A 21,418-nucleotide genomic window follows, 5' to 3' on the forward strand; every position below is an offset into this window, starting at 1 on the left:
AGCTCCAAGTTTTTTTATTTAGTTCCTAACCAGAAGACTTGTCACAGCACTTGTGGGCAATTGATTGGAACATATTTTAAGTCACTGGGAGCAGAGATGTACCTGAATCATTCTTTTGTGCTACTCCAATCTATTTCTACCTCCTGATATGAAAAGGAAGGACCTGGCTGACATCAAGAACAGATACAAAGTATGCTTTGTACATGTACAACAGCTCTTTGACTGTCTTTTGTAGAGAGCTTTTCCTCTTCCACAGACTTAACTTCTTGCTGTTTCTTTAAAATCCTACTGGTTCAATGGCCAACCTCAGCTGGCAGGGAAGGCAAAGGAGTCAGATTTCTTTTGAAGTAAAGAAGATTGTTACTTCAAAAGCAGGTCCGCGGATGGGCTTGGACTGGGAAAAGACATTTTATCTGGATGTTTTGAGAGGCTTGAAAACCTCTGGGTTGCAGCTGCAATGTATGTAAGAAGGGGTATGCTCTGTAAGCCAGGTCAAACAGGCTGAACACCCCAAAAAGTACAAGAGAACATCTTCCAGTCTTCTGGTACACGTATTTTACAAGCCCTGCTGAGATGAATGTAGGAGCCTATGCTGGGACTAAGCTAGGGCAGCGCTACATAGAAGCACGGGTGCCCCAGCCACTGGATCTGATGAAGCAAATCTGCATCAGCCATTCCCACTCATTAACTGTAATATTTTTCAGTGGAGAAGTACAGGAAGTAAGAACTTATTACCTAGTAGTCCCCATCCTCTCAATCTAATGTATAAAATTTCTAGTATGCAGACCTTACACAAGTGGAACAGATTACAGCTCTATGGCCTTCATACTTCTTTGCCAAGTATTGCTTATGATAATTTCCCCAAACTTAAAAAAAAAGAAATTATAGAGAAAAGGCAAGATATGTTTTATCTTAAGTTATTATTATATACATATATATAGAAGTTATCTTAAGTAATTTTTAATAATTCCTTATTATGCCCAAATAGTTAAAATACACTCAAAAGAAGTAAACAATTAATTTTGTAATTTCTAAATGGAGACAGTTTGAAAATCTTCAGCCTTTTGCAGATATCAAGTGGTGTCTACATGTCCAGAAAGCAAAATTATGGGCATGATCGTTATCATCTCATGTTGCAAAGGAGACCAGAAGAAGAAAAAGCATAATTAATATGAAAAGGAAATGCCATTTATGAGTTTCTGTGTTTCTAAATTAGAAACATTAAAAAAAAAAATCATCAATAGTTTTTGTTTGTTCAGTTTTTGCTGAACCAAGTAGCAGTTTTGCTGCTAATCAAAGTCAGTCTCAAATTTGGCACTCACCTGCAGGCTGTTCTGCCTCAAAACAGAGCATTGGCCAAATATATGCAATAGGTAGACTAATGCAAATTTTTAATAGGAAAGAAAGTATTTTTCTCTGTGTTCATACACTTGAGAGGATGTTTCAGACTCTTCTGTGTATATTCAAGAGCAGATATGCCAGGATAATGGCACTTTATCCTTGCAGTTTGACTCCTGCCAGGGCCACATCTGCTGTTGGCTAACAAAAGTGTTGATGTCAATGCAGCTGTACCAGCTGACTTTTCAGCTATTCATCTTTAGATTTCTGTAGTGTTTACCTGTAACAATATGCTCAGAAAAGTGAAAGCACTGGAAAGTTCTACTTCCAATTGTGGCAGAGATGAGCATGAAGATTTAACCCACTTGACTGTTTAAATCACAGCTGACAGATACATTCTTTGCATGCAAGCGTATTGATAAAGATTAGGTTGTGTGCAGAAGGATGCACTTTTTTAATATTTGAGCTCAACATAACACATTATAATACCTGAGCATAGCTGTCTGAAATTAATAGTTCATCATTGTGATTTAAATGGAGAATAGCAACAATATCTATTCCTTCTGCTGAATGGCATTAGTTCCTGGTAGCATATTGATTTGTAGGACTTAGATCTAACTCTCCCAAGATTGAAAGATTTAGTATCTCTGACTTCTTCCTGTGGTTCATCATGGTTTGCAGCATTTGTTTCTTGTAGTATTAGCCTTAGGTGTATTGTAGGTAATAAAATGTATCTTCAGGCTCATGATAAATGAGGGCAGGTAGAACTAGAGTTGTGGGGTGTCAGCTTCTGGGCTTAATATCCATGTCAGAGTTTCCAGTGACCATTTCAGGGGACTGGACTCACTGAGATGCTGCCTCCCATTCCTGTGTTCCTGACAGAATTCTTTGAGCCTTTCAACAAAATATTCCGAGAGGTTTGCTGATGTTTACTTAAACTTGCCAAAAGCTTTTGTTAAAAGTCCCTTGCAAACAGTGCCTGCAGCTGCCACAAGTGAGTGGTTTAGGCCACTTCAGGAGTCACAATGAAAGGTATTACCAAAAGCAGGTTTTAATATAAATTTGTGAAAGCATGACGTAACAGAGTTTGATGGCAAGGTTCACTCTATTACTACAGAGATGAAGCATAGAGGGAAAGTAGAATTATAATCAATTTTGCATGATTTACACAAGAGCCAGGGTAAGGGTAAGGGTGCAAGGGGTAAGAGAGATTTCCCCATTGAGTCATGAGTTATGGAGTGGACCCCCTGCTTTCTAAACTTCTAATGGAACCTAAGTGCAGCTCAATCCAAAACTTCATCTCAGACTTTGTCCACGGGATATCTAAAAGATTTAATAGGGAAATCCTGATGTTGAGTCACAAGATTCTTGCTTTCTAAACTCCTGAGGCAACCTAGGTGTGGCTGAGTCCAGTCTTAGCCTCAGACCTGGGCAGCGGTTTATGTCTGAAGGATTTAGCAGCACTCAATAATTGACTAATTTAATATTTACAAAGTGATTCAATAGGATTAACCTTAATCAAAATAGTAACTCAGTTATCTGTAGGGTGTGTGTGCGTGTGTGTGTATATTTATATATATGCACAAAGGTACTTGTTAAAGTTCCACTTTGTTTCACTGGAGTGTCAGTGAATTACTCACACTGAATGTCTTAGCATTTCTCAGTGGGAGAGGCTTGAGTGTCACGGGCTGGGGGATGTTGGCCCAGGCTGACTCACCAGCTTTTGGTGACAGTCCTCCCAGTACTGCAGCATGACAGTCTGCAAGCTCTGAGCAGCATCCCACTCTGAGGGACACGCTGGTACAGCCTGCTGTGGTCTGGTAGAACTCAAAGGGCCTCACTTAGGACCACTGTTTATAGGGTCACAAGATGATTGGCTTTTTTTTCATTAGTCCATTTCCATCCTGACTATAACCCAAGTTGATAATTACTGAAATTATCCCAAAGCCCAGTTTCACTGGGGTTATGATTCAGGTGGGTAATGTTCCAAGGCTATATGGGGATGACCAGTTATTTCTTGTTCCCCTCCTTTGGTCAGGCAGCAGGTGTCCCTTATATGAACAGTGCCGCTCCACCTTAGCCATGCAAGAGTTCCTGGTGTGGTCAAGGAACATTTCAGCACCCAACTCATTACACAAAGGCCTAACAAGGATTATTGAAATTGTAGAGCAGGCTTGAGGAGGTAGAGCAGAGCCCAGGAGGGGTAGGGAATGCACCACCACAGAGCCCTGTACTGTGGCTGCAGTATTGCCATTGTTTTGGACTCCTTCTCTTACAGAAAGTCTGGCATTTCTAACTCTCTATATTATATAATTTTACTGGCACAATATAACAGCAAGAATAAACATTTACTAGGTAATATAAAACTTGGACAACAAAGTTCTGTCTCTGCAGAATCAAAGGAAAAATCTTAACCTTATCAATGGGGTCACTTGGTGTGTGTGTAGTGGCTGCAGGTTATGATGGCTGTCCAAGGTGAGCTAACCTGCATGTTCAGAGGACTAGGCTGAACATGTTAAAGGAAAGCTTCATAGGGCCTGATGTATTCATGGTCCAGATAGTCTCCAAACCACCCAGTGAAGACAGTATCATGCCATACTCTGCAGAGAATGCTTGCAGTGACCACTCACTGGCTGCAGTGAGACAAGTCTCAGTTCAGAGCTCTGCTAGAGGACACAGAGCAACCCGGTCTAAAGAGGATTAGGAAGTAATTTTCCATGAAGACAGTAATTTTCCATCCACTATTGACCCTTGTTAGCAAAGAGCTGATCAAGTGGAATACGGGGCCAAATTGTTCCCGTGTGCCTAATGAAGGGGGCTGGGCCCTGGTGCATGTCCAAGAGGTCTTACATTCATAGATTTATTGAATCATAGAATGGTTTGGCTTGGTAGGGACCTTTAAAGATCACTTAGTCCAATACTCCTGCCAGGGGCAGGGACACCCTTCACTGTATCAGGTTGCTCAAAGCCCCATTTTGAACACTTCCAGGGATGGGTCATAGACTGCTTCACTGGGCACTAGCCTCACCATATGAAATTTCTCCCTTACGTTTCATCTACATCTATCCTTTTTCAGTTTAAAACCATTACCCCTTGTCCTGTGGCTGTAGGCACTGGTAATAACTGTCTTTTTTACAAGTCCCTTTTATATATTGAAATACCACAATAAGGTCTCCCTGAAACCTTCTCTTTTCCAGGCTGAACAACTTCATTTATTCAAGCCATTTGGCCTTGTGTTCACTTGTGTTCCTTGTGTTGCTTGATATCCACCCTTCCTGCCACAGTGTACATAGCTGTGGCAGTTGCTAAGCATGTGAGAGATGAGGAAATGCTAAAATAGCAATGCTTTTCAAACAATAGAAATTAAATAAAAAATAGTAGTGCTTATAGCATAGTATGGGACTACTTTCTATTTTTATCACGATCGTGCTTTTGTACTGCTGCTCCTTGTACATTTATACATCACCCAGTTTCACAGTTAAATTAAAAAGGATGAAGAACAACAGACACATGTAAAGGGATTCAGAGTTACAGATTGCAGAGCTAACAAACGCTTCAGATCTGCAGTGCAGTAAGTTGTACTGTATTATGGCACACTGGGTTTCAAAGCAATTCATACTCATTAGCAGAGAAAATTAAATGTTTGTTTCAACGTGATTATGAAGAAAATGAGTAATTTCAACACCTAGTAAGTGTATTACCTGCCTTTGTTAGATTATCATGTTTTACACTTGGTTTGTACTAATCCTTTTCAGGTTTTATCAAAATAGAAATCACAGCCATAATTTTCATTCTTTCCCTTATAAACTGGATGTTATGAAAAGACAGTGAAGAAATTCTGGGGTATAAAACCTGATCTGATACATCCTTGTTAAGCTACCTGACCCTTTATCGTTCAGGATTTTGGCTAAATACATGAATAAATGCCAATTAAGTTAGTAATTCCTCTAACACCAGTGAAGGCATGACTGTCAGTAACTCCGAAGTAACAATGTTGTCAGGACTTCCCTGTTTCCACGTGGTTACAAATCTATTCACATTACTGCTGAAAGTGATGTATTTTAAGATAATGTACTTTAAAAAACATAAAACAGCTGTCACCACCTCTCCCCACCCCTCATCAGAATCCCATTCTGCCAGTTAAAGTGCTGTCCCAGGAGACAGTCTCTGGTGACAGTGCCAGCATTGACAATCATCTTGGTCCTCACACAGCAAAAGGCCTTCTAATGGCTTAGAAAAGTGTCAGAATATTAGCTTCCCATTTTCAGGAGGTATTTTACCAAGTCAATATTGGGGCTGTTTTGAAATTTATTTCTTTCAAAATCACAACAAAATAAATCACTTTCCACAAATGCCAAGAAAGCACATGAGTCTGTGCCTGCTGTAAAACTAAAATCTGAAATTTTAGCTAAAATTAATTAAGCAGTCGTGTTCGTTTTCCCTCTTACTCTCAAGAAAAATTTAAAAAATAAAAAAGTAGCAAACTAGCATGACCTTTAAAACTAGAGAGGTTTAGTGCTTGTACTCCAAAATGAAAGGTTCAGGGTAACTAAGCAGGAATTAGCTATGTAACACACAGCACTCTGGCTAGAATGGAAATAGAGCAGGAATACTTAAAAGAAATTAGAGTGTGCTTTCCCAGTAGAGCAGCTAGGACTGCATTTTACCACACAACATGTCCTTGTAGTTCTAGGTTTAGTGATAGATAGTGGAAATTCCTCTCAGTTAGGGATCCTTGTTCAGATCTGACGTGCAGCAGTATACAGTTTGTCCCTGTTGGAAAAAGAGAACAAGGGGAGCCTATCTGAGGGTGCATCAGAGGGTGGCACATGAGGGAGAACATTCAGGAGCCATTCCAAGCAGGTGTCCTGTGCCCAGACCTGTTCTCATTTCCTCTCTTGCCCTAAAAGTCACTCCTTTTCACACAGTATGGGCATTGGCCCTCTCCCCTTCATAGGGTCATATGGGTGACTCAGAGCATGGAGGGAGAGAAAGGAGAATGTGTGAAGCTTCTGTTTACCCTGCTTAGTCAAGTCTGACATCAACATGATTTTTCTCTGGATCTTAAAAGAGGGTCTTGGTAACTCAGACCTGGTTCTGAGTCACTGGGAAATGGCCTCTTGGCATTCTGCATTGACTTTTCCTAGAGTAAATTGAGAGTTCCTGAGGACTTTTGAAAGGCACTCCTATAACAGGTATTCCTGTTACAAATCAAACCAGATTTATCAGAAGGATCTCAGTCTGTGCAATTTTTAAATTTAAAAGTCTTGTAAATGTCCTTTTTTTTTCAGAAATGAGAAGAAATACATAAGCAGATACTGGAAAGAAGTGAAAGTCGGAGACTTTGTGCAGCTTCGCTGTAATGAAATTATACCTGCTGACATATTGCTGCTCTCCTCAAGTGATCCTGATGGGCTGTGCCATATAGAAACAGCTAACCTGGATGGTGAAACTAACTTAAAACAAAGACAGGTGGTGAGGAAGTTCTTAGAGCTGGTAAGTCTCCATTCCTAGCTCTCATTTAAGATAAGAATTTCTTTTGAGTAAGTAGCTGGTTACCAATACACTCCACACCAGCTAAATCTGCTTGATCTAATAGCGCTAATGAACTACTGTTATGGTTGTCATTAAAATGCTAGCACTTGCCGACAACTGATCTCATCATAGTATCAGAAGTTTTACCATCATTTTTCCTTGAATCTGAGTAGGAATTACTTGGGGCAATTGTGTGTGGTTGGAAAATGCTGGAGAATTTAATAGCTTCTATTGTAGCTTGAGTCTTGAAAACACATTTTAACTGCCCAAGGAGAAGATACTTAAATATAAACATGTACTTTTCCTGCCTACAAACCAGATCAGTTTCAATTAGGAATCTGCCTCAAATGTTGCAGAATATCCCCTCCAGCAGCTGGAGCATTAAAGCTTGTAAGATTTAAAGGGACAGCACACATTCGTTCTGGAGGTATCGGTGCTCAAAAACTCTTTTACTGCTCTCACACTGTGCTTATCTCTCCCCAACAGCACTATTTTGAAACAAAACATAATCCAGATCAGTTACTGTCAGCAGAATTAGAGGAAATTACCTGAAGTTTTACTTGCTTTAATGATCTTATTGAAATAGTATTTATTTGTATGCCCTCCTCTCCCATCCCTCTTGCCAGCTAACTCCAGTTTCCTGTATTTGTCAGGGAAAAAAAATTATTTTTTAGAACTGAGCTACATCAGTTCTCCTAGTAGCACTTCTAATTTGAGGGATTTTGCAAACAATGGGAGCTGTTGCTATTACCACTGTCATCAAAGGTAACTAACTACAGAAGCCTGTGGTTGTACTGAGATAGATCAGCATTAATGAAGTTATTATCCAACCAACAGGATAAAAGTCAATGTGCCTTCCAAATAATTCTTCATGGTAGGTAGACTCTCTCTCTAAATAGCCTGTAAAAACATGAGATTAGGACTAGTTTAATGATCAATGATCTCCACACAGAATTTAGACATGACATGGCAGCTACCACCTTGTCAAGAAGCTTGATCAGCTACAGGCCAAATGTTTCAAAAACTCTTACTGTTTCAAAGTTAATTGAATTTCTGCTCAAACCTCCCATCCTGTTCCTGCTGAGAGGAAATCTCTCCCAGTGGTTAGAGCTTCGGGGAGGTGCTCAGATGATGTATCACAGTTTTCTGCCAACACAGACTCCTCGCATGACTTCAGGTACATTATGTAGGACAAAAACTGTAGATTTCATTTAGGTAACTGAATACAGGCATGGTTTTGCCTTTGTGGGTGCAGTTATAAGCTAAGGGCACATTCCATCTCTGTCTCAAAGGGAAGGCACCAGGTCCTCCACTCATCCACAGCAGATGGTCAGATTTCTGCAATCCAGGACCACTGGACACACATCAGTAGGTGTTGGTAAACATGGTGAAAGGAATTGATGTGTCCAACTACAAATTATCAAAAGACTAGTTTTCAAGACCCTTGTTACCCACAGGAGTCCCTTATACTGCCTTGGGATCCCCAGCTCCCTGGCAGCAGAGTAGTGATTCTGCATTCCTGGAAGCTGTCAGGCTGAGAGGACACCTGCCAAGCCTACAGACTGCCCTGCTTCTGTGAGCTGTGGCACCTAGATGTGTGCCTGAGCCATCGCTTGTGGAGTCACTTCTGTGTCTTCAACCAGCAATCACATGCATGCATTAACACAGCAGGAAAACCAGCAGGAGTACCCCAGCAACATTGTTTGGCATACTCAGTGAGGTTTAAATTGCTGATCCAAACTAGGCAGCTGAAAACCAGCTCTGGGGTTTGTACAGTTTGGCAAGACTGTAACGTTTAGACTGTTGTGTGGAAGTGACTGGCATTTCCTCCTCAAACAGGTTAAAGGTTATCAAAGACTGAGTTGGGCCCCACTGAGGAAGAAGGCTGAGGAAACAGTTCCTGCCTAGGGAAGCATAGTGCCAAGCACATTTCAGTATATATGGCATGGCTAGCTCAGCATACCCTGCTTTACTGAGGAAATTAGTTATCATGTAGATACTTGCAGTCAGCTTTGTAGACACCTAGCACACTTTGGACTTCCAGCCCATCCTCCTTCTCTGTCTTAGTTCTTTGTATTATAAGATGAATATGAAACTTTTCTATCTCAGAAGCGTGCTCAGAAAAATGTGGATAAATATTTTTTAAAAATAAATTTCAGATCACAAGGTGCCAAGCTACAATAGCAGTGAGGTCCCTAGTAAATTTTCAGGGGTCAAACTGAGGTCAGTGACAAAAAGCTCATTCATTCCAATGAAAACAGGGCTGGTTCTCAAGGACTCAAGTATTGAAAGAGAACTTGTAAGAAAACCACATGTGATTACCTCCCCTCTCTTAAAATAGCTGAGAAAGCAGGAAATATCCAAGCCTGGGTTCCTACATCATCTAAGTTGTAGACAAAGTGCACACTTGCAAGTATGAAGTCTTCAGCAGCTGCAGCATCACAGAACCTCTCTGTAATAGCACCCCGTAAGTTATCCAGAAGAATACTTGCCATCCTCATTAAAATCCTGGCCAAAAACTCTCTAAGCATACTGTTAGTTCATGCAGCAGCATTAGCTTTCACACTCCATACTAGTAGGAATAGGCTCTTACTGATTTTTGAAGGTATTGCCTTGCCGAGAGACACTCAGCAGTGGGATAGAGGGAGGTGCTTGGGAAATGCTGGATGAATAGTAAGACCACAGCCAAGTAGCATGGAATAAGAAGGTGTTGCCTGTCTGTTGGACTGGGTATGTCTTAAGTTGTCAGAACTGGAGAGAACTTACTGTCAGATCTCATAAAATCTTTTGGATGACCAAAACTTTCTTGCACCTAGCGCTGACCCTCCTTTTGTTGAACCTCAGAGAAGCTTATTCCCAAATCTCTTACAAGACCTGCATCCCAATCTGTTCATGCATTGGCCGAGAATGCTTTTACATTTTTGTATTAACGCTGTGCTCAGCAGAACAAATCTCAGTTATGCTTATAGCTGTTTGGTTCTGTGTCATTCTGCAGCCCTGTTGTTCAATCAGGAAAACAAACAAATAATTTATGTAGTCCTGACCCTCTCTTTCCCACACTGCTAAACACTTTCCCTACCTCCTTTACAGAATGACGTGCCTTGTCATGTGGCTTATCACAGGACAAGAAACAGATTTTTTGGAAGCTTCTTTTCAAAGTATCAGCTGTTAATAGCTGTCTTTGAATAATGTCTCTGTATCAGTATCTCAAGTATTTAAAAGAAACTTTTACAAAGGTTGGCTTGCCTGTGCTTCATATGTGAGCTGATAACTTTGGAGCACACGCCTGTGAAGCAGGTCGATGAAGGACAGCTATTTCTATACCTGTCACTCAGCTGGGCATGGGAATGTAGTGGGGGTGGCAGTACGCACTGTTGTTTTAAGCTACTGTTATGCTTTCTTGATTCTGTTCCTGCCGTGTGCGCGCCCACACAATTTACAGCCCCACAGGTCTGTGCTGAGCTCTCAGAGAGAGCCTGGTTGCCACTGTGGGGTCACTGAAGTGGCGTGTGCACTGGGCAGTCCTCTTGCAGCCACTGCATTTTTTCCGAAGACCAGCAAGGCCAACGCTCTTACGTTGGGTACAACTGTCCTCTGCAAAGGTCGCTGCTCCTCCCGCATCCCCTGAAGGATCTTTGTGGTTTTCTTTTCAGCAGTAACAGTATATAAGGTCCATAGTCTCAGAGAGGAAAAGGCTCCCCCTTCCAAACCTTTGTTCAGAAAAGTAGCATTCTGATACCTTTTTAGCCTGACTCTTGAAGAAGCAATAAGAAATCATAGAAGCTTTCTGTATCCTTGTCTCCAGTGCTTTGCAGGCATTATTTTACTCTGAATATATGCTCAGAAGGCCCAGGATCAGCATTTGTGGGCTTGGATTGTATCTCCCCACTTGTGAATTCCAGGAAACTGTTTTCCTTTATAGTGCAAGTGGCCATAAATACTGCTTATTTTAGTGCTGCTTTGAATTGTCTGAGTAGTTTATAGTAGACTGGAACATACTGCTTGTTAGCTTTACGTGTTTGTTAATGAATGCCATCTGTCTGACATAAACCTGTACTTTGAGTACGTGATTCTACACCTTATCGATGCACAAGCTGAGTCACTGATATATTCTTCTGGCTTCCATATCTGAAGACACCAGTTTGAATTATACCTTGTTGTTGTAGACTCAAAATAGTCAAGAAAAAAGAAAATCGCTCTCTGAGTAGATGAAAAAAAGAAAGAAAGAAAAAAAGAAACCAGGAGATTTTACAAAGGCCTTGACATTTTTTCCTCCAAGACTTTAAATGCTGTGTTCTTGTTATTCTGCTACTACAGCAACAGGATGTGTTAGAAATGTTTAAAATAGTCAGAAGCATATTTCTGCATGCTATGTCTTTAAAACGAACAGAACAGTGGACTGTCTTCACCCTGAAATAAAGATCAGGTCCATGTGTGCAGCATGACTCACTGGCAAGTGCAGCACTGTGCTAAACCCCTCTGTTAGTGGTCTAACAGTGTTAGCTGTGACCAGTAAACATCTCTTGGAAAAATAAAAAAACCAAACCAACTCTTTGTAGGTATTCTACCCATTTCCTTTTAATTTCAAACCCACCCTCGCTGTTGCCGAGTCACAGCAGCCATTTCTGGTGCACTGGATCTAATAGGAGACACAGTAGGCAGGAGGAATCAATGTGTTTTCTGTGCTACTCTGCAAGCTGCCGTGCCACCACACCCTCCGCAGTTGCTTATGGAATGTTTTCCATCCATCTGAGACGTCATGTCAGCCACTCTGTAAAGAGTGGATAAGCAGATACAGCTTGGGCTGCAAGAGCTCAAAACTCCCTTTCAGATTTCATAAACTTGATTTAGGATATTTTGATAGTATGAATCTAGACTCATGAAAAACATTTACATTTCCTTGCTCCACTGTTTTTACTCAGTATGCCTTTTAACAAAATCCACAAAGACTCACTGTGGATTCTGGAGCAGCTTATGGTGTATTAACCACTGCCCCTGTCCTGGATGTTTATGTGGAAAGCTTCAGTTCAGCTGAAAGCTTAGCTAAATGTAGCAGCTGCCATCCCCTGTGAGAAGGTGTGTGTATTCCTGTGGGGGCTGGTGGGGGTAGGAGTTGCATTTTTTTCCTTCTCATTTTCTCCTAAGGGTAGAACTTTGTTCAAAACAAACTTATTACTAGCATGATTAAACAGGTTTAGATAAGCCTTGCAAATTACTTTGTGACTGCTTATTTACTTCGTCTGAAAAGCACATCTGAATTTGGCGTCTGCCTGTTTGGGAGGTTCATTTGCATGCAGACTAGCACCAAAATAACTGATGAATCTGATTTCCTCACAAGTCAGTTTGTGAACCCTTCTGGAATATGTATAAATGCAGAACGTATGCTTACTGCAGGCATATTTTTTTTATCAGTCCCAGCCTGGAAGTTGGGCTAAACTGACAGATCCAGCTTTCATTCCAGCCCTTCCTGGTCCAGGAAATATATTGAGTACAGCTGGACTTAGAGAAACAGTCCCTGTTCCAAGCATTAAGCCATTTATACCATTTCTTTTTCTTCTGTGAGTCCCAGGCAGAAGCTGGCCCAGAAGGGAAGGTTGTTTTCTAGAAGGGCTACACTGTAAGCCTGACTTGGTGGCTCCAGGCTCCTCTGTGTATGAGGTACTTTGGCAAGGGCAGCTCATGCTAATTGCATGTAAACAACTCACAGGGCAGCCTTGGTATCTCAGTGTAGATGTTGCTTTTGCATTCAGTTTTTACTCAAAAAAAAAACCAAAACAAAAAAACTCACAGGGAAAATAAAGCAATTTTCACATTGGTTTAGCCTAAACTTGAGCTAAGATTTCTTGTGCAGCAATCTGCATTGTATAAATTAGCCCAGTTTGAGAGAACAGCTGAAGTTAAACTAGCTCAACTTCTAGGCAGACTAGTTTTCAACTTACCTGCTGATAGGAGCTTCTTATCTCAAAGAGTCTGAATGGGTCTTCTAAAGCAAGACAAGAGAGGTATAGCTATGTTCTCCCTGTTGCTTCTTGTCTTGCTGGGACACTCAGGAGATCATCCACCTGCAATTAGTAGGAATAGTACACTGTTATAATCAAGTAGATGGGAATTAATCAGTATACTCAGAGTTGTTTGACTCAGTCTTGTTTTGACTGTGAGTACTTTAATAGGATAGAATCAGGCCACAATAACAGCAAATGCCTCTCTAGCATCTTTTGAGGTTATCCCTTGTGCCTTTCTCTTTTTCAGTATTTTGAGAAGGTTCAGAAGGTGATACAAATCGGCTTGAAAATTCCAGATATGCACATGTTAAAACATCAGATTAGTGCTCCATCCCACAGGTGTTGCAAAAATTAATTTCCCTAAGGGAAAAGAAAGTTTTTAAAAAGGAACCAAGCAAGCAAAAGTAAAGAATGGTTTTCGTTATGCACTACCAGAATATTAAATTAAAACCTATTGTTTTTTAGTTTTACAGTTTAGCTGAAGATTGTAGAGAAAAAAGTCTTGTAAAAAAGACTTGTGTTTGTCAGTGCAAAATGCAAGCATGTCACACTCTGAGAAGGACTTTTGTCTGAGGTAATGCCTTGAACATTCAGTAGGTTTCTTTGATAGGGGTGAATCATTACAAAAATCTCTACACCTATATTGTTGTGTCTTTTTTTGGATAGTATCTTGTTCAGAGATGACTTGTGTGGAAACTGTGGACATGTCTAGTTAAAGAGGAAGCAACTAAAGTCTCTCTAACAGAGAAACAAACATACAAGAGATGCGTGCAGAGCGACCTGGTGCAGAGAATGACCCAAGTCAGTGCTGTGGCAAACTCTGTCTGAGCTGAGCGTGCTAAAGGAAGGCTGAGAACCAATTTTTCACTCCACACCTAACCATGGCATTTAGTCAGCAGTCTCGCTCTGGGAGGCATGGGGAAATAAAAAGCTCAAGAATGATGGTTCACTTCCTCCTTGGTCAGCTTTGGGCACGGTTATAATCTCCTTCTAGTTTCCATTGCACAGGTGTTCAGGCCGCAAGTTTGAGTTTTGAGAGAGCTTCATTAGAGAGACAAAGAATTTGAATAACTGTAAGAGAAAATTTTGGGTATAGTAATCTAAGCAGTAGCAGGGAGGGGGAGAGCAGAGGAAGAGTCCAGTTCAGAAGAGTCCTGAATACTTGACTTTTGCCATTGGCATTGGTTGTTTGGTTTTGTGTTTAAATATAGGTTAACAGGGTTAAATTGATGAATCTGAGTGTCATGGCTGTGAAGAACCTCTCATCCCTAGGGTAATCCTTCCAGCACTGGTGGAACAGTGGTAAATCTATCTAAGGAAATGTATTATTCCAGTGCTTGTGCTGCATCAGACCTCTGGAGAGGCAGGACATTTCATTCTCTGTATCAATAACCCAGGATTTCTCCATTTTGCTGTTTCTCTGAAAAAGTTTTAGAAAAGAAAAGAGCATTTCAGGTCCATAGAGAAAATAAAACGCTATACTGCTTTCCTGTTATAGAAAAGTAAACATTTACATTTAAAGCAAGTTAAGAAGAGATTTTCCTTTTTTTTTTGGTCTTGACTTCTGATCTAGCCTAATTCAATTTTACTGAACAACTGTTTATTTCTAGAACTGTTTATTCTTTAGCCATTCATTGGCCTGAGAACAGGAAATACCTGGAATATATGTTCTTGGAAATGACATTTTGTAATATAACACTGAGAACTTACGATTTTAGGGCCAGGATTTTTGAGCTGGAAACACGTCATATTACACTGGTCTCTGAAACCACAACCCCAGATGGCAGTATCAGTGGTTAGGAAAGGATGGAAAGACCTTCTTTTCCAGAGCAGAAGGGTTCACAGTATTAAGCCACATGTAACCCCAACTATATTGGTATGGTCTCACTTTCCTCTGAAAGTACTGAGGTTGAGAAGGGGTCTGCTTTTCTGCCAGAAAAGGCAGAAGGACAGTATGAGGAACTCCTGTATTTATTTCAGCATCAAGGATGTGAGCTCTCATCCCACTTCTCTTCTCTCCACCTGCTGCTACTCTCCAAGTCTTTCACACAGTTTAGTTGTGGTAAGCCATGGCAGTCATTAGAAATTTGCATTAAAATGTTACTTACATGGGAAGTAGCTGGCTGTATGTCTCAAAACTGCTATTTCAATGAAATCATGAACATTTCTGTTCATTGGTTATACTTGGGTTCATACTTTCAAGCTCTGCTATGGCTTTCTGATGGTCAGATACTTTCCATTACATGTGTGGGCTCATGAGAGACAGAGCTGTGGCTGTCCTATAGGTATGTGACTGGACAAGATACTGTTCTCCACACAGCACTATAATGCTTACACTTCTATGTGGTGTTGAATTAAAAACATCAGTAGTGCCTGGAGATTTATAGGCAGCAGTGCTAATACCCTAATTCAGCTTTCTTAATGATACAGAAAATGGACTGGTTTATATCAAAGCAGGGAACACAGCCTTTTGGCTTTCAAGAGAATTTGATTAACGTGCACCATGGTTCAAAAATGCTTATAAGTTGTCCTAAGCATTTTCCCTTCCTCTAATTAACTTTTTCAAGCTTGTTTACTTGCTATATTTTCGGTATGACTTGATCTAATACCAGATTGAAAACTATACCCGAAATGGCCTCATACAGCTGTGGCCTGTATGGCTGAGATCATGGGGATCTAGCTTACAGACTGCTGCAGTGTAATAGGAGGGGGTAAAAATGACTTTGTCCTGCTATTAGCTGCGTGGAGATGGGTCATGTCAGCTACTAAGAAACAAAAAGCTGTGGACTATCTCCTGGTGCTTCATAGGAAGTTGTTTCGGTGATCTTTAAGTTAGATAACTGATAATGACATGGAAGGAAAATGAAACAAATTATCTCCTTAATTGATGTTCTTCCTGTTGGTCTTTTGTCTGACACTTGTTCTCATTGGTTGCACTTCAACATCTCACATTTTTTGAATGCTTGTAATAATGAATATATGCATAAGAATCATATAATCATGGAGTAATTTGGGTTATAAGGGAACCTTTAAAGACCATTTAATACAACACTCCTGCCAAAGGCAGGGACATCTTTCATTAGATCAGTGTTCTCAAAGCCCTGTTCAACTTGAGTCTGAACACTTCTGGGGTATCCACAGCTTCTCTAGGCAACCTGTTGCAGTGTCTAACCATCCTTTTAGTAAAAAATGTATACTTTTGTCTAATCTAAATCTACTCTCAGTTTAAAAATGTTGCCCCTTGTCCTGTCACTGCAAGCTTTGGTAAAAAGTCTCTCTTGGTCTTTCTTACAAGCTGCTTTTATATATTGAAAGGTCTCAATGAGATCTCCCTGGAGCCTTCTCCAGGCTCAACCCCCAACCCTCTTGACCTTTCTTCATAGGAGAAGTGTTCCAGCCCTTGGATCCTTTTTGTGGCACTCCTCTGAAACCCGTCTTACATGTCTTACTTAAACCAGAGCTGGACACAGCACTCCAGGTGGGGTCTCATGAGAGCGAGGTAGAGGGGAAGAATCACCTCCTTCACCCTGCTGACCACACTTTTTTGATGCAACCCAGGATACAGCTGGCTTTCTGGGTTGCCAGAACACAGTTCCAGCTCATGTCTAATTTTTCATCCATTGGTATCCCCAGTGCTACTCCCCACGGCTGCTGTCAATCCAGTCTTTATTGTTATTCGTAATTGCCCCAACCCACATGCAGGACCTTGCACATGGCCTTGTTGAACTTCATGAGGTTTGTACAGACCCACCTCACAATCCTGTTGAGGTCTCTCTGGATGGCATCCCTTCCCTCCCACATGTCAAACACACCACACAGTTTGGTGTCATCTGCAAACTTCTGAGAGTGCATTCAATCCCACTGTCTGTGTCACTGATTAATACTGCTGGTCCCAAGTACAAACCCTTGGGGGTCACCATTCATTACTGGTGTCCACCTGGACATCAAACCATTGACTATAACTCTTTGGATATGGCCATCCAGCCAATTCCTTAGCCATCTAACAGACCAGATCAAAGCAGAAGACTGTATCAAAGCAGAAGTCCAAGTGGATGACATTTATGCAGAGGGTAAGACAGGTGGTGAGGAAAGCCTGCACAAGAGTAATAGACTCTGCTGTGCTGCTGTGATCTAATTCAACTGGTCATATTCATAGACATATACATATTCATGTATGTTGGATGTCCACACTTACCTGAACAAAGCATACAGACTACTGAAGACAAGACTATGCAGGGACTTTGTAACCGTTTTGCTGACCCAAAGCATAAGGCTGTCCAGAGAGGTAAAAAGGGAAGCAAACCTTGGTCTCTGCCACAACGATGCATTTTCGTTCCCCTCAGCTCTTTTCCTAGTTTTAGAACTGGCAAAGGCCATTGTGAGTTTCTTTCATAAGATTCATGCAATCGGCTGGTGTCTGAAAAATAAAACACCCTTGAATTCCTTGAGAAAGTGTTCTTCATTTTGCTACTGGTAGCTTTAACATGTTAATTGCAAAGGAGCTTGTTCAGTAGAATAGATAGCAGATGCAAATAGACCAGAGGGGAAGCTCCTAACCAAAGTGTTCTGCAGCCATCCCAACTTCCCCCCTGTACTGTGCATACCAACCACAGCCTGCTGGCCTCAGACTGACTGTTAATCTTTGCAGCTGCACCTCCACCCTCTCCACGGGGCTAAGAGGGAAGAACAGAAACAGCAGAGATTAAGCAGAGAAGGTTCACTCTGAATGCCATGTTTGCAGTAGGGCAGGTATGTGATGGTAAATGTTGATAAAAAATATGAATCCAAGTGAAGACAGCATGCCAGTGTCCACCTTGGGGAGATTTTACTTGATGTAACACCTTGTCACACTGGAGATGCTCATGAGCATCATGATGCATCGTGCTCAAGGACTGACAAAACTGTGACAGTGCTGATATAAATGCTGGCCTGTAGTATTTGGAATAAAAGGTGTCCTTTCATTAGGACTGGTTCTTTCCCTCTGTGCTCCCCTGAAGTTGCCAGTGGCTGGAATCTCTCAGTTCCTTAGGCAACTGCTGAATGTTACAGGTTTCCCTCACATCCTAGAGACCTTTCTTAAACATGATACTTTGTAAGGTAAAGCTGCTTTTATCCAGATTCCCTGTCTTCAGGCTGAGGTAGGGTCATCAAGCTTTGATGTGTTTAACTGCATCCTGACACTACAGCAGTGTCGCTGTTGTACCGAGGACGGCTAGAAGAACGACACAGGTTTCAAGTTCAGGAGAAATTGGATAATTTAATTAATTATAAATCTTATTATATGCCTTAGGTCGCAAGAGCGGCATGACATTATTGGTCCCTTGATCAACCACTCCCAGAATGATTGGCTAAGACTCCACAACATCCATTTTAAAACAACCTTCCAATGTACCATAACAAAAACTGGAAAACAAGTTAGTAGGTGTTAGATAGAGTCTTGGTTTACAAAAACCTCAAACTGTTTTCAGCTAGCTTGCATGAGAAAGGAGAACTTCACAGAATGCTGCAGAAACCTGGAAAATTCCTCTGCATCTAGGTTTTTAGTATCCCCACAGCAGCTACTGTTAGGTTTTACCATTCACAAGAAAACCCCTGCATTAGCAACCACTCTCTCCTGTCAGGACTTGGATGTTTTGGGTTTTATTTGTAGAATGATGCAAGAGCAGTGTTTGGCATTTCTCTCTTCTGAATGAAGGGTCTTAGTCCTTCCCATTGCCATTTCTTCTGTCAGAACTTCATCCCACAAGAAGTCAGACTGTCCAGGAGTCTGGACTAGAGCAGGAGCAGGACAAGGTATATTCAGAAGCTGACCTGAGCTGTTGTGCTACTTTAAAATTACTGTGCAATGTTTCTGCCACTAATCAACTAACGTTTTCTTCCAGCAGTTACAAAATGGAGCAGAAAGACTGCTAGAAAGCTTTCTAGAAAGGAGAAAGCACTGGAGAGTGGGGAGAATTACATCTGTCTGTGAGCATGAAGTGAAAAGCCGCTGCAGGAGCAGTGTGGGTTGTACACAGTTTTGGGAGTTGTTGAGAGGCTTGGTTTATGGTTTAGTTGAAGCGCTGAGCTGATACTGAGGTTGGTTCTTACAGACTATGAACCCATTCATTTATTTCAGTGACTGGCTTTTGGAACAGGCAGATACCACTTTCTTAATTGTCCAGATGTAGGTCTGTATTTCAGTCTTGACATACAGACATACACTGTTCCCTTACCACTCTCCAGCACTACTATAGTCCATAAATGAATTTATTCACACCATCATAATTTTCAGTGCATTGCTGAGGGTGGCCATCATCCTAAGGGACGTTAGAACTTGCATGTGTGTATTTTCAGCATTGTTGACATATTTTTTTGGTACTTTTGTTCTGTGAGAGACTAACAGCAGTTTCTTCAGCTGGCTGTTATAGAATTATTGAGATCTTCCTAAGCCTTGCAAGCAACCTGGATGTTGCACTGTTCCCTCATATTATTTTCTACAAAGAGGAAAACTTAAGTCAGCCAGAGGAAGATCAGCTCCCTAAAATGTACTTGACTTGCTCAGTTGTTCCAGTGTTTCTGAATACTGAACATGTGTTAATTTTAAACAAACAATACTCAAAAAAAAAATCTAATTGTAGTAGTAGTTTTCAGTGTGAAAAAGAGAACAGTTAAATTCTGATGTACAGCTGGATCTTCTTAGTTCCTAAACAGCATAGATCCAACTGTTTCTTCCTTTTCTTGTGAATTAGCGGCACAGATAAATTTTGCCAGAGAGAATAATGCAGTTAAGACATGAAAACATTTCACTCTTTCAGTATATAAACAGTTCATATGCTTTGGATACATAACATCAGTATGTAATTCCAGTTGCACATTAATAAAAGGTCAGATTAATTTTATATGGTAAAGGCAGGATACTACTATATAAAGCAGTAACAGGATGGACTGATGCATTAACAGGATGAGTTCTTAGTGCAGTTAAAAGCTTTTAAACTGGAAAAGCTATTTTTCTGGCTGAGGCAGATTTTTGTCTATTAAATATTTTCTTTGAGTTATCCCCATGACTCCATTTCTCCTTTTTTGTTTCCTCCAGACATATATGCCAAAACAAATCCCAGAGCCCTCATCAGCCCTGCACTGCAGGGAGAAGTCTGGGTAAGATCCCCAGCATAGCCAGTAAATACAGTGTGATAAGCGGGTAACTGTCACTGTCACCCAAGGGCATCCTGGCTACCCATTGCTATCCTATTGGAAGGAAGGACTGAACATCAAAGTCAGGTTTCTGCAGCAGTAAACTAGGGCAGATGAATAAAGGAAAACATTTTAATAACTATGCATTATTAATATCACTACCAGGCTATTAAATCACCCATACAACAGGCATTTAATGAAGGGAAATACGTTGTTTGAACATTGTGTAATTGTCAAACTGACTCATCTGGCATGCTTTGCTTCTTGAGCTATGACAGTTTCGTGAGGTTGCCAGCAGAACTGAAAAGGCTGGCATTTCACTGTAGAGATTCAGAATGATCTTACAGCTGAAATTACAAAGTCATTTTGGAGACAGCTAAATTCAGTCTGCTTTTTTTGTGACAAATCTCTATACTGTCTTCATTGTCCACCTGTTGGTTTCCCACTCTGTAAAGGCATTGTAACATCTTCTTCCCCTCAACACTTCACCTTTTTAGAGTATAAGACACAGCCTAATTATTGCAGACCTAAGATATTGTTTTAAATGGAACATTTTGTCAGATTTAATAGCTAGTGCATTGTTAAAAGGCTAGTCACAAAACCCTTCTTCAATTTAACTTTAATTTGAATTTCAGCTTTGAAGGAATCAATATTTAGCAGGTTTTTGCAGTTTGACTAGGTCTGCTTATGTAAGGAAAATAAGCTTTTCCATCACTGCATTTAGACTAAGAATGAATTTCCCTAGGTTTTAAGAAAGTGGAAGAAATAGGATTTATGTATAGGATGTTAAACATTTTCCTAGCAAGAGGAGTACTGAAGAAATGAAACACATTCCATGGAGTCCCTGAGTATATAAAATACCCAGTGTAAGAATCACTGTGTGTCCTCTTGGCAAGTTTCAAACTTCCAGAAATACCTATGAAGGTATTCTGACCTCCTAAGAAGTCAGCAGGGGTTTTTTTCCTGAGGAAAGCAGTGGACTAAAGCTATCTTGGCAAAATCAAGAAGTGAAGTCAGGGATTTGATGAAAGACAGTTTCTTATTGAATCAAAGCCCTTCTTTTCTTTTATTTTTTTTCTCCTTTTCCTGATTTTTTTTCATTTTGATATGACATAATATGGCAGAAGAGTTGAGCAAGAAGTGGATTTTACTCCTCCAGTGTATCTTGAGTATAATTTAATACTCTCCTGAAGCATCATCAATTATTAGAGCATTGGCCTGTGCTCCAGGTTAAGCACTACCTAGTAGCAAGACATCTGCCTTGAGTGAAAGCAGTAAGTTTTGCCTTACTTTATTTTACAGGGGCTTATCCTTAGAATTAGTCTTGGCAAGTAAAATGTACGCTGTAGCAAAAGTAGAACTGGTTGTTC

The 21,418-nt window shown here is 40.7% G+C and overlaps 1 protein-coding gene across 2 annotated transcripts in view; it reads left to right on the forward strand.

Moving 5' to 3' along the window:
- ATP10A (ATPase phospholipid transporting 10A (putative)) overlaps positions 1-21,418 on the forward strand; it is a 115,524-nt gene that overhangs the window by 38,130 nt on the left and 55,976 nt on the right. For both annotated transcript variants that reach the window (XM_019282954.3, XM_010394200.4), the window contains exon 2: positions 6,630-6,834. In XM_019282954.3, coding sequence (XP_019138499.1) covers positions 6,630-6,834 — 205 coding nt within the window. The remainder of the gene's footprint in view (positions 1-6,629; positions 6,835-21,418) is intronic.

This window comes from Corvus cornix, chromosome 1 (assembly GCF_000738735.6).
Source record: "Corvus cornix cornix isolate S_Up_H32 chromosome 1, ASM73873v5, whole genome shotgun sequence".
NCBI classification, from domain to species: Eukaryota; Metazoa; Chordata; class Aves; order Passeriformes; family Corvidae; genus Corvus; species Corvus cornix.